The 16,256-nt window shown below is 45.3% G+C and overlaps 1 protein-coding gene across 2 annotated transcripts in view; it reads right to left on the bottom strand.

The window, feature by feature from the left end:
- Positions 1–1,080: 1,080 nt before the first annotated feature.
- Positions 1,081–16,256, bottom strand: part of NPR3 (natriuretic peptide receptor 3) — a 295,266-nt gene continuing 280,090 nt past the window's right edge. For both annotated transcript variants that reach the window (XM_069627088.1, XM_069627087.1), the window contains exon 8: positions 1,081–10,300. In XM_069627088.1, the coding sequence (XP_069483189.1) occupies positions 10,189–10,300 (112 nt within the window). In that variant the 3' untranslated portion in view covers positions 1,081–10,188. The remainder of the gene's footprint in view (positions 10,301–16,256) is intronic.

The raw sequence follows: 16,256 nt of genomic DNA on the forward strand, positions 1-16,256 counted from the left end.
GCACTCGTCGGGAGATGTCCCACCAACAAGAAAATTGGTTTCCAATATATCAACTGAGCCAACGTGTCCTGAAGACGGCCCATAGGGTTTAACCATCTAATGAACAGATGTTATAGACACTGTTCGCCCTGCCCAGCCAGAAACACACAGTGTTGACAGTAATAGTCAATTGCAATTCGATATTTATAATGAATTACCATTCACCCTGCTACTAACCATACTATTTACGTACCCATGCACTATTTGTTATTGTAAAAAGTATTTGATTCCTATGTGTTTTTAATAAAATGTTTTTAAGATGTCCTGACCATCTGTTTATGTAGAACGATGACCTGTTGGGTTGTGACCTAAAGTTTTGGTCCACCTCTGCACATGTGTGAAGGTGGGGTACCCTGTGTTGACTCCCCCCTTGTTTGTGCTTCCTAGCTTCCCTCAACTCACAGGCCCCCCGATATAAAAAAAGAGGGCACTCACCCACTGTATATTACCTCTATGTACTGGTGACTGAAAAGCAAAAACGCACCTGCGGCATAACCTCCAATCTTGTGTTACTGTTTATCCCCAAAAGGCTAATTATTTATATAGAATCTTTGTTTTGGTGCCATGGAGAATGTGGCGTGTCGGGTGAAGTAGTCTAAATATTACTTTTTCCATAAAATGTAATAAAAATATATTCGTTCTATACACTGGCCTGGTCCTTGGCTTAAGATTTCTAAAGGATGAAGGCTTCACATGGTTATTCTAGATGAGTCACAGAAAGAACTAGATTGAATCTTAAGGTATATTGGTTTGGTGCTTTTGATTGGGGAGGGAAAGAATTCCCATGATTCATTGTGGTCCACTAAATATATCTCACATCTGGTAGTAATGGCATGTTTACCCTGTCCATACTTTCCCTTTTGATTTTGAACTTTTTTGACCCTTGCGTTTTAAAACTGAACATTTTCATGTTAAGTGATTAAGGGGCAATGCCCAATTCCGGTTCACTCCACATTCTTTTTAAATGTGTTTCCATGATTTGTACTCTTAACTTCTGTGTTTTCCTGCAAATGATAAAGAAAGAGGCCAACAAAAAAAGACTTGTTTCTTTTTCTTTTTAATGGGAACATGATGTTTTAATTCAGATACATAACAATCAGGAATTGTTTACAAGGACATGTACAAACTTAGAAGTGAATGGACACAAATTAACAGATATTCTAAATGACCAATTGTATTGTGTGCAAAAGAAATTAAAAATATATTACACAAATAAACAAAGGTTATATCCACAGTCATGAATATTAATTCTCTACACAAAAAAAACACAATAAATAAAATCACATTATATGCAGATAGTTCTACTTACAACAGTACATTATACTGTAGCTTGTGCCGTGTTTACTTTGACTTGCAGCCGATTGGAATGGGTTGCTTAGTATTGATATGCAAGCAATACGAGTTTCCCAGGGAAAAGGGGAAATGTGGAACTCACACAGATTCTAGGAGGTCCCTCACATCTGTAACATACACTATGCACAAGGAACAGAGGCTGTGTGGTGTGCACACACACACACACAACTATCGCCAGCTGCAAGCTTCATTTTCCATGTGGGGTTACCAGAAGACTCAGTCACCAGCAGTGCCATGCAGATTGATTCAAACATTTTAAAGGGACTATATAGTGAAAGGAGCTATTCCAGGTCGCTTTGCCTATAGCCACATCATCCATAATCACTGACGAAAAGGTTAATAGCCTTTTGTTTTATGATGTCGGTTGGGTGTGGAGCCCTCTTGTGACATCATTGAAATGCGTGCCCCAAAATGGCGCATTGTACGCTAGTGTTCCTAGCACTTAAGACCTGATTCATGCAAGTGTTTTATAATGGCGCAATCCCATAGGAAAACGTTCCATGAATCAGGCCCTTAGTTGCACCCTCAGCTCGAGGGAAAAAGCAGCGTTATAAGGCATCTTTCAGTGATGGCAGGCTACGAATACCAGAATATTTTGAAACCCGCCCAGGGGATAGCCAAGCTCCTTTCCTTGTATGATGGCATCATGGACAGACAAGAAGGGCCTCCCGTGCACAGAAAGGCTCCGGCCCTGGTAACACAGACCCCTTGTTAAAAGTCAGCAGTTTGGTCGACTTACTTTGATTGACCTATTGATGTCCTTATTTGCTTCCGCCCCATGCCCACCAATCCTACCACAACCCCCTGGCTCCCCCACATCTATCTCTCTACCCCTATACACAGACATACATGGATATGTGCTTGTATTGTATCCTCTTGATCAATCTTAATCGACAACCTGATGACCTTTGAAAATCAGCCTGTGAACTCACCATACATTTAAAATACATTGCATTGCGTGGCTTCGAAGTCCTGGTTCATGTCAATTGTACAAACGAGGATTTCAGTGGTTTGTGAAAGTGAGAACCTGGGATGGCAGGACCGTGGAGATGCTGTAGAGAGGAGATGTAAAGCCCCCGTCCAGTGAAGCTACACTGGATGGGGATGCAAATTCCAAGACAGAAGCCATCAAACGATCAGCATGGCATTGTTTGGCCACGTCAAATCGCATGGCTGGCTAATGGCGGCCGCTGACGTGAAACGCCCACAGCTGCCTTCACCGCTCCCTGTGGACTTTGCAACAAAGGCGCGCCCTGCACAGTGGCGGCTTTGTGTCCAGTGCGCCCAGGGGCGCTTGCTGAGCGGTCACAAATGGGCATTTAATAAGCTCTTCATTTCACAATGCATCTTTCATCTCGGCGCATCGGCTCCACGCTGCAGGGCGATAACACACAGAAAGCAGATATGCGCACAGATACACATGCAGCGGACAGGCCGCGATAGCATCTTTGGAAGAAATAGCACGAACCTAGCTTTGTGGCCGGCTTTTCTCTATTTTGACTGACAGGCTTCCCTGGGGTCAGCTTTGATATTAATCTAGGATTTGAAGTCTCCGGATGACTGGAGTTTAATATGTCATAAGGCTGTTATGGACAGTTAAACCAGGAGACTCTCTGGTCTTTACATCTAATGCATTACCACCGAATGCCTTTACATCGAGGCATTTTCATTAAAAACAATGCATCGAATGCATGTTTTTGAAAGGTAAAGGGTTTAGTTTAATATTAATGGGTTTTAAATGGTAAAAAACAGGGGGCGGGGGACCCCCATTAAAAAATATATATATATATGCATTCGATACACATTTTTTCAATGCACGTTTTTCGATGGAATGTTCCCTCGATGGTAATAATTCGATGCATTGACCATAAACCGTAAGGAACTGCACATTTTCACGCAGCCCGCGTGTTCATGGCTCCGATTTGTGGCACTGTGAGCCGGAGTGTTTTGGTAACTGAAGATTTTTGAAGAAACAATAGAGATTTATTAAAAAGCTGGCATGCTCGGATCCCTTGTGGATTACCCATATCCGGAAGCAAGGTCTACTTGTGAAATCATGGCAAGCCAAGCCCTACTCCATGGACTCTGCTGTGATGTGTTCTAAAGAGAGGCACGAGTGGCGGCTACAGTCAATTCACACATGGGCTTCAGTCTACATGTTGACAGGCATGTGGGCGCACCTCCCAGAACTATGTCATTATGATGTACATCCCAGGAGCTGAACAAGAGACATAACATGGACAAATAATTTCCTGTGTGTGCCGTCATCAATGCAGACACATTTAACACTAGTGGTTTATAAAACCTTGAGTGACCTACAGCTCCTTAACTTTCAAAACGAGATCTGTTTCATAGCAGCCGTTCAGCCCAACAATAGGCCCTAAATTCTGGGCAACACCCTGATATATTTTGAAATCTAATCCAGTTCTTCGATTTCATTGTTTTATATAATTTGAAGACAGTGTATCAAAAGTTACTACGGTATTCATTTCTACATCAATGACCATGGATGGTCCATGTTCTTTATGACAGACAGGACAGACTTTTGGGGGGAACCGGTTTGCCAGCCTGTTACTGATCCGTCATGTATGTAACGGAAAGAGAAGACATTGGCAGTGGTAGAACTGGAATGAACACTCCCTTGCTGCACAGCGCTGTGGAATGTAGTGTGGCAGACAATCAGGGCAAGACTGCATTCTGCACATTCCGATTGGTCAGGAATGCCCTGTTTTCTTGCCAAAATGCTGGCAAGAAATGTTGGGCCGCTCTGGTCTTGGGGCAAGGTGCTGCGGTTATTCAGCAATTCGTCTTACCTAAAACTACAGCAAACAAAATCGCGTGGAAGGTCGTACATTCTGTTCCGGGAGCTCTATCTTTGTCCGCACCCTCTGAAAATGAAAATGATAGCTCGGCGATTTGGCACATGGGCAAAGAGTCTTTCATGTGTAGCTCCTGGAGCGAATCCATCTCATGGAGGAAATGATTCAAGGTCAGCGGCTATTGTCACGGATAGCATAGGTGAGGTCAGTGGGCAGGCGTGCGCCACACACATCCATCTGCCATCACAACTGACCACCGCCCCATTTGGCGATTTCAGCTGTCCAGCGGCATACGTTCACAAACCCTGACCTACCCGTACATTATCCAATGCAGCCCATTGACAAAGGGCAGAGAGGACAGTGCCCACTGGCATTGAATATCCATAATGAGGCAGAATAGAGGCATTTCCCATGTCCATGCCTCTTGCCAGTGCTGAATTCACACACTGGGTCAGCTTCACTGGGGCCATTAGAATTGGGGAGCGTGATGTTGATGGACACTTGGTGGCCCTCGTTTCCATTGTATGAATTGGAATGTAGGAACAAAGAAAGCTAAAGCAACTGTGCAGACTAATACATGTTCTACATTCCAATCATTGGTCCTAGTGTAGTCGCTACAAGGAGGCACAATATTACTGTTTCGCTAGCAGGCAGAATTCTCTGATCTGAGTTCACAAATTCGCATTATTTCTTTCCTTTCGAAAAAGCAGGCAATCTGTCCATATTGCAAAGGAATCCCATGGAATCTGCAGCCTGCTTTCAAGCATGCATTTACAGAGGTGGGTGGCAAGACAACATGGGTGTTTCAAACGCTCCACAGAGGATTTATTTTCTGAAATGGAGGTCGCTTCCCCAAGGTGAAACATGAATCATCACCACAAATGATCACACCGCTGTCCTGACTTCAAGCACTTCCAGGAGATGTTATCTATGCACTCTTTATGTTCCCTGACTGGGTGATTTGCAAATGAGCAGGCTACGCCACACCATCCTGGCTATGCACATCCCCGTTATCAGGGAATCGTTTGAGGGGCACTGGTTTAGGCTTTTCAGGGTTCCCTAACTCGCAGAAGTTGCTACAGAGTATACTTTTAATGCAAAGAAACCAGGGCTAAGAAGTGTGTGAGCGATGGGTTGCCAATCTGGCACTAGCGAGGGGCTTCAAGACATGTCTCGCAATATTAAATCCACAGGAGCAGAGTTTGCATTGGCGCATTTAGTTCTACAGACAGTCTGTGCAAGCGGAAGAGGCACCTAGACAGTGCCCTGAAACCCGAGAACCCTCAAAAGCAGGGCCGTGCTGGAGCACCCAAGTCATGGGAAGCCCGGAAAGCCTGGCCTGGCCTCCAGCCTCGGGAAGGAAGATAAAGGTGCAGCTTGTCCTGATCGCTGGAGCACCCGAGTCATGGAAAGCCCAGGAAGCCTAGCATGGCATTTTAAGAGAACCAATTGAATTGGCCAAGGATTCGCCTGTGTGTCTGGAGGGAGCTTTTTAGCATCTTGCCAAGTGCTTCATCCCCAGTCGTTGCTCCATTTCATATGATAGAACAGGTGCTCGTAGCCAGAGGGAACAACAAAGGGGGGCACTTTCTGTTGGAGGTCTGTGATGTGTACTTCACCCAAGAAGCAGCTCATTGGTCCCCAGAGGGGTCACACAGACACCAGTTCCCGGCAGTTTTGTGTGAGCACTCGCATATTGCATCGCATCTCATATGGACCCTTTGGCTTGCTGAGGCCAGAGCCTGAGACTGTGCGCTGCCACTGCTACCATAGCAGCCTGTGCCCACATAGACAGTGCCCACAAACCACCGTGCAAACCCTCAACATGAGTAATGCTTCACATGCACTATGCAGCAGTCACGTGACGTCACATGGTCCACTGTGTCAAACATTGCGTGGTGTGCCGCAGGCCATTCCCTAGCATCCTTGTTGCTGACGTAATTACTTACAAGATACTCTGCATAGGTTCAATTGCACGGACAGATTAGTATAAACTATAGGCTCCATTTTTTTCTTGCGCCGCTGTTTCCAGCAGTGCTCTTTATCGAGCTGCCTTTGCTGTATAGCTATTTGATTCGTGGGGGGTTGGGAGGGGGTGTCCTGACTCGAACAAACTTTGTTGGGGGTTCCCACTTGAACCTCCACCCCTCTCCCACTCGGTTATATGGAAGGGACTCCATCCCATATCAAGCCCACATAAGTCACCATGCTCCCCCTCCTTGTCTTCTGCATGCTTTGTACCCTGCATCCCACCCCCCTCCCGACCTTCCACTCCCCGCCCACACGCTCTTCCCACCACTTCCTGACCCGGACACACTGGGCCCACCCACGCTGTCGCTGATGACAAGTAATGACATGATATTATGCACCCTAGTCAGACACTACTACTGCAATCACTCTTAATAGGAAAGCGGACACAACTCTGGGCCCGAATTCAAACAATGCAAACAAGTCGCTAGTAAGTGGAAAATGTTGCATTATTTTGTTAACTTCGTTGAAGGGTTCGTCCTACAGCAAAAGCAAAATGGAACAAGATAATTCAATGGCAATGCAAGTCCTTAGGCTGGGGATGACAAGTATCCATAACTTGTGAGCCCCCGAAGCCCCCTTAAATGGCAGAATAGGGTCCGCAGAGCACTTTGGAGACTGCTATAGTAACCCGAGGTCACTTACACACTGATTAACGTTGGCAGTGATTGATTAAGACACGCTGGAAGTCTCCAATGGCCTAAACATGGCATTGGGGTGCAACCCAGATGCTGCTGACACCCACCGATGTCTGGACCAACTGAGCCGTGCCAGTACACACGCATGCCGGCGGCAAGTGGCACACTTCTCGGCCCCCTACTGATAAGCCACGGTGGCGCTGCACGGGAAAAGCGGGAGCAACTGTAGGCAAGCCTCAGCAGCTGCAGCCTGCATCTGGGCGCCAGCCGCGATCGCCGGTTTATAATTAGCTGCAAAGTGCTATTTGGATGCTCCCCACACATTTTCATCACACTCACAACTGCACCCCACTTATCCCCTTTCGGGTGATGGCCCTATGTGTCAAAAGAAGTTCAAAATAAATCCAAGCGCGCATTTACGAATGGGCAGTAATGACAGCGAATCCGCAGGATGCAGCTTTCACTGCGTGAAGATATATGTATGCAGTGCAATGCGGCTCACACACGCGATCACGCCAATCTCCCAAGAGGCGGGGCTGCGCGCAAACCAGGGGTCACGCTGGGCCGTGCCAGAGAAGCAAACACGGCTGCGAGAGCGAGCGGGAAAGTCCGCGGCATTTCCAAGTGTCAGCTCTGAAAGAATCCGGGTTCGGTGACGCCTTGGGACAGCGGTGCATTCTAACCGCGTGCACACCTTGCGAAGATCGGCATTCTCGGCGTTCCGAGTGTGGGGGCCGGGGCAGGAGCACGGGGCAGGTCTGGCACTGCGGCTCTTGGCATTTACACATTGTATGGGCCACGCATTCTCAGCCTGGCCCATGTCGGAAGGCAGTAGTGCAGAATGGCTGGACCCCCATGGAATGCATTCAATATGTATGTAATTCATAGTAACGGCACGGAACTCTCCTGGAGATAGTCTGCAAAGTTCCGCGGAAACTGCAGGCAAAAAACAAGTCTGTCGAAAAGGTGGAAAGGTGGCAGCTGAAAAACATAGATTGCGTTGTGTTTACTCTTCAGTATTTCGTCATTTTCACAAATATATCATTTTCACTTTAAACCATCACTGCACGATGCCTTTGTTTCCATGGGGAAAATGTTAGGGAGAGAAGAACATGAACTTATGGCAGAATCTCTTGAAGCGAGGCCACCTGGACATCCTTGGCAGGGTGGTTTTTGGCAGGTGAAATGACTTGTGCAGTGGCGCCGACTAGCGTTTGCAATCTCTGGGCCACACAAATGCACGTGCACACCCACACCCTCTTCGTTCATGCAGAGGTGCAATCCTTGGGGAAAGGGATTGCCATGGTGAATGTCAGGTCTGCCGTCAGACTTTGCATTGTTTTCACGCAACACAGGAGATAGGTGATGGAAATAAGCGTAGTGTAAACTCAAGGGGCAGTGTCTAAGGCGGTGCAATAAGAGACTTTGGTCCTGCTTAGCATTAGAATAATAGCATGCTGCGCTGAATGAATACATATTATCATTGGCATATAATTACTTCCTAGAGTATACAGCCATATCCTGCCTTAGTACCCGTACGAGAAGCCGCCATTACTCTTAAGGGTAGGTTTACACCCAGTGCAGACCGCTGAAGTAAACACTATTTCGCTGCACTGGGAATGCCCGGGTATATTTGCCACCTTTGCTTCTTTGTCACAGGTGAAACGACTGAGCCTTAAACAGGATGATTAAGACTTTAACATCTAGCTATGAAAAAAAGAATCCAACTGTCCATTTGGCAAAACATTGGCCATTATGTGAATGGCCAACTGTGCAAGCAGCATGCCAGTCTGCGACACTGTGCCCTGGCATAAATGGCCGGTGCCGAGAGGAAGCTGCGTAAGCGCCTGAACATCCGGCACACCACAGAGGCGCTCTGGTGGAGCAGTGGACATTCGCAACACGTTCTTTGACTCGCATCAGAACAAGTGTGCGACGCAAGACAGGAGAGTGTTTCAGCAAACATCAACCTGACACTTTGTGAACGCAGAACGTCTAACCTTAATCCCAAGGAATGGTCCAGCTGTAGGATGTGTGCGGCGACACCTTACATTCAAGCCTGCACACTTGGGGTTAGTAGTTTTGCCAATTAGCCAACTATATTCGGGATTTGATTACTGCTGATCATAGTACAGAAAGGGCTCACATTCTGATTTCTAAAAACATTTAAAAATGAACATACAATGTACAAAAGTATGTTCTGAGTCCTCCACACAACTCAACATATCAACAAACGACACCCCTTCCGCCATGAAAGTATTTCTGCAATGCAATTTCATTGACTACAAAACAGCCATCACCTGGGCATCTTGTTGCCATGCCAATTCTTACCCTTGACTTTATAGCCAACTTTTGAGCTGATGATAAACAACTTATCAATGAAACATTCTATGTAGTGCAATGTACGTTTTCAACTGCTACGCTGGTTTGCCTTTCTAGAAAAGGCAGAGGACATTACACTGGGGCAAGGCGACAGTAAGTACAGATGTGTTTTCACCCAATGCTGGAGCTCCAGCACACATGTTGTAAATACTAGCCCTGAGCAGTGTGCAGAATCTCAGATCTGTGACAGAGCAACGTTTCCCTTGGTCCACTGCAAACTGCATCCCTACTTTGGACATCTCAGGCCATGGGTCTCCAAGTCCGGTCCCCATGAGTAAAATCCACTCCTTATTTACAGGATATCCACACAAAATACATTTGAATACAGTGAATCTAAATTGGATTTATTTACAAAGTGAGTGGTTATCTCGAAAACCTGGCGTGGTTGGGGGCTCTCGAGAATCAGGCTGGGGGTGGGGGACTGCTGTGCCAGGCATTACTAAGGACTGCTCTGTGTTTGCTCAAGTACCCGCACCAGTAACACAGAAGTGGATGTCCGTCCACAAAGCAGCCATTCAGCCATTTTTATATCCCACCGTCTCAGATTTCAGATTTTGGCTTTGACAATGAAGTCGCCTAAATGATCATATTTACAATATACTATATAAATAGAGCGCTTCCGGGAGGAAAGGAAAGAGGAGAGGAGGGCTACAGCCAATAAATGTCTTATAATACCCTACAAACGTGGTTAAGAATTGAGACAGTGCCCTTATTCTTCATGAGATGAAAGGCCACTTGGCTTAATGTGATTAGTAAATCATTCCTGAGTTTCTGAAAGAAAGGACAAAATAATGACTCGACTGTCAAAGTAATGGGGTCTTGGAGAGCTACTTCTCACAGACACTGCTGTCTTTGGTTCCTTAGAGCTTATCAGAAGAATGGGCTGTTGCTTGGGTCTTTCTTTTCAATTATCTTTTGCTTCTTGCGTTTCATGCGGCAGAAAAGTGGGATCTGATGGAGTCTTCGCGGAGCTGCCGGTGTTTGCCGATGTTGCACTCTTCGTGCAGGTTCCGTCGCTCAATGGTTATTCTGTATTTCTTCCTGTAGGAAAGAGAATAAGGAAGAACTTGGTTAGAAACCCCCTTCTCAAATTCAAGGGGTAACACAGCTCCATTAACAAGGAAGGCCCCGTTGGGAATATAGGGTTTTGCAACCTACATGAGGACATAATCCTCCATACATCCTAAATTGGAGGTCCTTATTCACCTTGGACACATTTTCCCTCTCCCGAAAAGGCTCTTCTTCCAGACAATTCAATGTGCCCACACACTCAGGGAAACCTATATTGGGGATCTGCAACCTTTGGATTGCTAGATGTTTTGAACTACAACTCCCATCAGCCCTGGCCAGAATAGTCAATGGCAAGGGATCATGGCAACGGCAGTCAAAAGCATATGGAGAGCCGCAGGTTGAAGACCCCTGAGTATTATGTATTAATTCCCATTGAGCTCACACGGAACACATGTTAAAATATCTGATTTCACCTGACTAGAGGAATTATCAGATTGAGAGTTATAGAAATGGGTTAAGGCATAAAAAGGGTTCCGTAAGTGCTAGGTGTAGGTCTGAGTCAAAACATGAATGCAGCATCACAGCTTGTATAGCCTATACTTGATTATAATAGAATACCAGTGTTCCTAGTTGTGTGACTGGTGAATGTGGGAGCCTGGGCAGTATTTCGTTCCAGGGTTGTTTTTATGCATGCAAAGCGAAGCAGCCTATCGCAATGTCAAGTGATAATAATCATAAACATTTATAGACCGAAAATGATCCGCCCCCTCTGTTCCGTCCCACGGAGGAATCGTGCAAATCGGAACATTGTGAAATCCTGAGGAATGCATTTTGTTGATAAATGGCATCACTCCTGATTTCTCATTCCCAGCTGTAGAGCCATGCAAGGCCATGGCCAGCGTGTTCCCCAGTCAATTTATCTGCATCCGTCAGTTATGATTCCTCTGAAATCTCCTCTCCTTCACACATCCTTCAGAGACCAGTAGAACAGTCAAGAGTTGGCAATGTTTTGCATCATCCAGTTATTGAAATAGCACTTCATATCTGTAAATAGCCAGGTTTTAAGCACCACCAGTTTTGTGAGAGATAAAAGTCTTTGTCATTTTTCTATGAAAATCTTGGACCGTTAATTTATTATTTCAAAAGTGCAGACATAACAGAAAATACATAATTCAAATCAAACACTGGCCACTTGCGCCCATGTATCATTGAATAAATACAAATGATTGCAATGAGTCAAATATCCAGATTTTCAAAAATAACATTTCATGTTTAATGCTCAGCTAACACGTGTTTTGACACTTTTCACGGTCTTCCTCAGGGCTGTATGACAAAATGTTATCTACATGTGCAAGAAAAGGTTGGAACCCAAGTTGCAACAGACATCATAACAAAATCCAATGTGCAAAGCAAAAAATATTCAGAACACATAAACATAACCCATTCGTCAGGTTCATAATTCCCCACATATAACACCAGCATTCAATCAGATTTAATTATATCATACAACATTGCATTCATAATTTATGTTCTCTTTTTCTTCTCCTTTTTATCCCCTTGTTTGAGATAAATGCCTTTAGTCGACAATTTGGGAAATCATTTCAATTTTTTTTTTCTTTTTTCAAATGCACATTGGATTTTATTATGACATCTGTTTCAACGGGGGTTCCAACATTTTCTTGCACGTGTCTATAAAATGATCTCATACAGTCCTGAGGAAGACCATGGAAAGGGTTGAAACACTTGTTGGCTGATGGTTGTTGGCTGTGCATTAAAATGGTTGTTGGCTGTGCATAGAAAATCTGGACATTTGACTAATTGCAATAATGCGTTTTTATTCAATGATAAGTAGGTCCAAGTGGCCAGTGTTTGTTTTGATCCAAGTGATTTCATGTGACTTTGGGAGTGGATCTGGGTTGTCGGTCTGCAAACGTTTTGTTCGCGGGTGTACTGCCTGCTGTGTAACTGCTCGGGCACCCATTTTGTCCGTTCATTTTCTTTTTGTCTCCCGCTGTCAATGGCAAGGAAGCGGGGGACACCCCTGCCCCCCCCCTGAAAACCCCAAATACCGAACATGGGGAGCGAGGAACACCCACGCAGCCCCCGCTCCTCATGTTCGGTATTTTTGTATTCAAACTAAACAATATCACCCAATTAGATCAACAGGGCCATAAAGTCTGTTTCTTTCGATCTAATTGGGTATTATCTTGGGTTTAGTTCACACTCCAACTTTGGATTTTGCATGCTCACTCACGGTATTATATTAATGGGGTTCTAAATGGTCTACTTGTAAGTGAAGTACTTTTTTGGTAGTTAGATCACCTTGGTATCAGCCCATAGACAGTTACCTTATAACAGAAAATACAGTGTTCAAAGCAACATATCTTGAGCCAAACAACTAAGAGTAAATGTACCGAGGCGCAACACATCAGAAACCTAACCCTAAAACATGAGTCTATTGATGGGCTTCATCAATCCAAACATTAGAGGAAAAAGCAACATAGAAAAAAACACATCATGAACATCGTACGGCAAGTAGACAATCAATAAAACCACAGCATATATAGGGACTCGTGTGTCAAGCAGAGTGCAAGGTGTAATGTGCTCAAGTCTTGCTCTTTTAACCATACATGTCCAGAAACAGACCCCAGATCTCATCAATCCTGTCCATTTCACCCTATTCTTGTAAATTACCTTCTCAAAGTTGGACAATGTTAGCAGTTCATCGATCCAGTCGTCAATGCAAAAGGTAGTTTTGTGAGAGACAGCAGCTAAACAGCTCTGCTCCAGCTTTAGGACAGCAATTGGGCCATGGTGGAGGCGACAATCACCTTTCGGCAGCATTAGATACTTCAGACCTCCACACATTGCCGTTAGGGATGCAGATGACCAACACATCCTTGATTTAGTGCTAATCCTTCTTGGAAGGAAGAACTCCATGAGGCCAGCTGGGGCTGAACTCTTCACCCAGGATTAAAGCTACATGTTAAGGCGACCAAGCTTCCCCACTATCCACTGTGCATTTCAACATGTACCCCGTACCTCTTTATGAATTTCAGTGCCCTTCTGGTGCCATTACAGTAGCAGGAGGATGATCCCCAGTTTTATGTAAGGGTGTCAGAGGCAGAGGAGCAGTTTCTGGCACTTTGTGACTGTCTTGATGTAATTCAATCATGGGGGAAAGATAGCTCCCCTAAGCTTGGAATCCCCCGAACCGAAATCACCCAAATTATGTAAAAACTGCCACTTCATTAACATCCTCTTGCATTTCCATCCTTGCTAGGTAAAACAGTTGCCCTAGATCTTAGCTTTTTACTTTGATGACCGGGTGACGTTGGCTCTGCAAAATTCTGATGCGTTGGATGCCGACTCTATTATCCCCTTAAGACCTTAGAAGGTGCCAGGAGAACCTGTCCGGCACACAAAGGTTGAACCACACACGGCTGGTGCCCTAGTCTCCTCGCACTGGAGACTTGTTCTTTTTTCCAGACACACCAAATAAGTGATTACACTGTGTTTTAGGCTAGTTGAAATTTTGCCAGCTTGTGAAGCTTGCTACTAGCTTGTGAAGCTCGATACTAGCATAAGGGGTAGTGGCAAAATTCAAGTGAGGGTTTTTAGTTGCACATACTCCCAAGGGTTTATATTTAGTTAGGGACCAGTACTATCTTCAAATCAAAACTAAAGGCCTGCCTGTTTCATAGGGCAAATATCAAGGCACAGTGCCATTCAGTAATGTCAAATCACCAAAATGCCAATTGCAGCCTCACATGCCTCAGAAATACCACTGAATGCCAGGTACTGCCGCATATGCATTGAATAATCACAGTATGTAAGTTGAATCCTTAGATGGGCAGCTTCTGCTATAATATACTTTGCACAGGCCCCATAAATACCATGCCATACCAGCGAATGCCTCATATCCTTACCACCCCCTTCAAGCTGCTTGTGTATCATAACTAAATCGCCTCTCTTTGCTTCTTTGCTATCTTTTTTCTATCTTTGCTTCTATGTATTTCTCTCTCATTTATATGCAGTGAAATTCGATGGAAAAAAATGTAATCACATCAAATGTTGCAAAAAAAGGCTGCACAGTAAACTACCTATACCGTTTAAAGTGCAGACCTAGCAAGAGAGCAGAGGAGCGCTGTACAGGGTGTGGGTAACCAACATTTGGGCTGGCATCTTTTAACAGTAGGGCGGGCACTTTTGTGGTACCATTTCATGTTAATCGATGCATGGCGCTAAAACGTCCCTGCCTTATGGAGAAGAAAACCTCTCCCGTTTAATTCAAAGTGGGGTAAAGTGGTCCTTAGGTTTTTTAAAATGTTCACCATCGATGCACCCGCGAGAGTCTGCTACCTGCCCATCTTTGCCCGGCATCCCATTCTTGAATCGCACAAACATTAGTATGCGGCATACTTTTGACCATCTCCCAGAAGCCTTGAAGTTTTGTGTGCCAGCTTTTCAAAGGATGCTGGTTACATCAATGAGGGAGCTCGAAAGGGGCGTGTAATATTGAGCTGTGCGATTATTATTTAAGATTGTCACGTGTCCAGAGCCGGAAAACAATCAGTGTAATGTAACACATTACAGTCTACACATAACCCTTGATTCACTAAAAACATCAATCTTTGCTCCATGTTGCGGCCCTTTCTCGCGGTTCCTGGTGGCCTTTGGTGGATACTGCGGGCACTCCCCCATCACGTTTTCCCATGTAGCTCTGCGGTGCGTAGCTGTGAGAAGAAACTTCACTGAATGGCCCTCGTTTAGAGCTCCACAGACAGACTGCGCCTGCCACCTTGTCCCAGAACTGAAGTCGTTGTCAGAAGTCAACAGACAAGACATATTCTTAGAAACAATAACAAACAGCATGGAGATTAAAGTTCACAGAGCCGTAGCCTCAGACAAAGCAACTGGACACAGGACGCAAAGGTCACACCCAAATCTGACTCCAACAGAGACCTGAGATGTCTGCTTCTCTAAAGAGGAGAAGCCGGCCAAACCACTGAAACGCCTTTGCCCTGAACCTTGGCTCACTGAAAAGAGGGTGAAAAAAGCATGTCACTTTCACAGGCCAGCAAAGGACCGCCAACAGCCACCAACGCCTCAACTCCAAAATCGTCAAATGTCTACGGGAATGCCTTTCAGAGAATGGAATGATGGAAGAGGAGCTGACTCCAATGTGTCGAAGGAAGCTCCATTCCTAGTGTGTCCCGCTTGGTGTTATCCGCATCTGTGCCAGCTGAACGAGCCTGTTTGGAGCTAACCTCTGACGTGAGGCAGATCAGTCTGCTGGTCAGTGTACTCATTCGGCTGGCAGGGATTTTGAAAGCTGCACCTGTATGCATGTTTGTTTACAGCCCATTTACTTGACATAGTATAGAGACGGCTGATTTGTGAGAAGCTCAGCAAACGCATGCTTCTCGTTTTGATAGTTTCACTTAATATACTGCCATTTCAGAATGTATGCACCCAGTGTGGAGGAGGTCCCAGACATGGCCTGCACCCCTGCCCCTCATTTTGAGGTACCAGGAACATACTCGCCAAGGTTTGTGAGGTATGAGGAGCAGATGAACCAACAGAGAGCTACACTTGGACTCTGCCCGGTGCACATCAAAAGAGCAATACCTGTTGGAGCACCCATAACCAGACAACCATGGGTTGCACAGTACCCTCTCAGACAAACGTACCAGCAGCTGACATGAAATGAAGACTACTTACAGACTGTCCCCGAAAGAAACCCACAGAGCCCCAATGGAAGTTGAATGGTGACGACATAAGAGCCCAGACGTGACGTACAGACGAACATAACAGACGAACGAAAGATGACACACAAAGGCGAAATACAAAGAATAATGATGTGATAGACTTATAAGAAGATACAACGTTGCAGCACAAAGAACGTAACCAGGATTGAATTGTGTAACTGACTGAATGCATGTAAATAGGCTCGGAACACAAGAAGCTAAGTAAACAGAACTGC

Source organism: Ambystoma mexicanum, chromosome 6p (genome assembly GCF_040938575.1).
Source record: "Ambystoma mexicanum isolate Mex_15411 chromosome 6p, UKY_AmexF1_1, whole genome shotgun sequence".
NCBI classification, from domain to species: Eukaryota; Metazoa; Chordata; class Amphibia; order Caudata; family Ambystomatidae; genus Ambystoma; species Ambystoma mexicanum.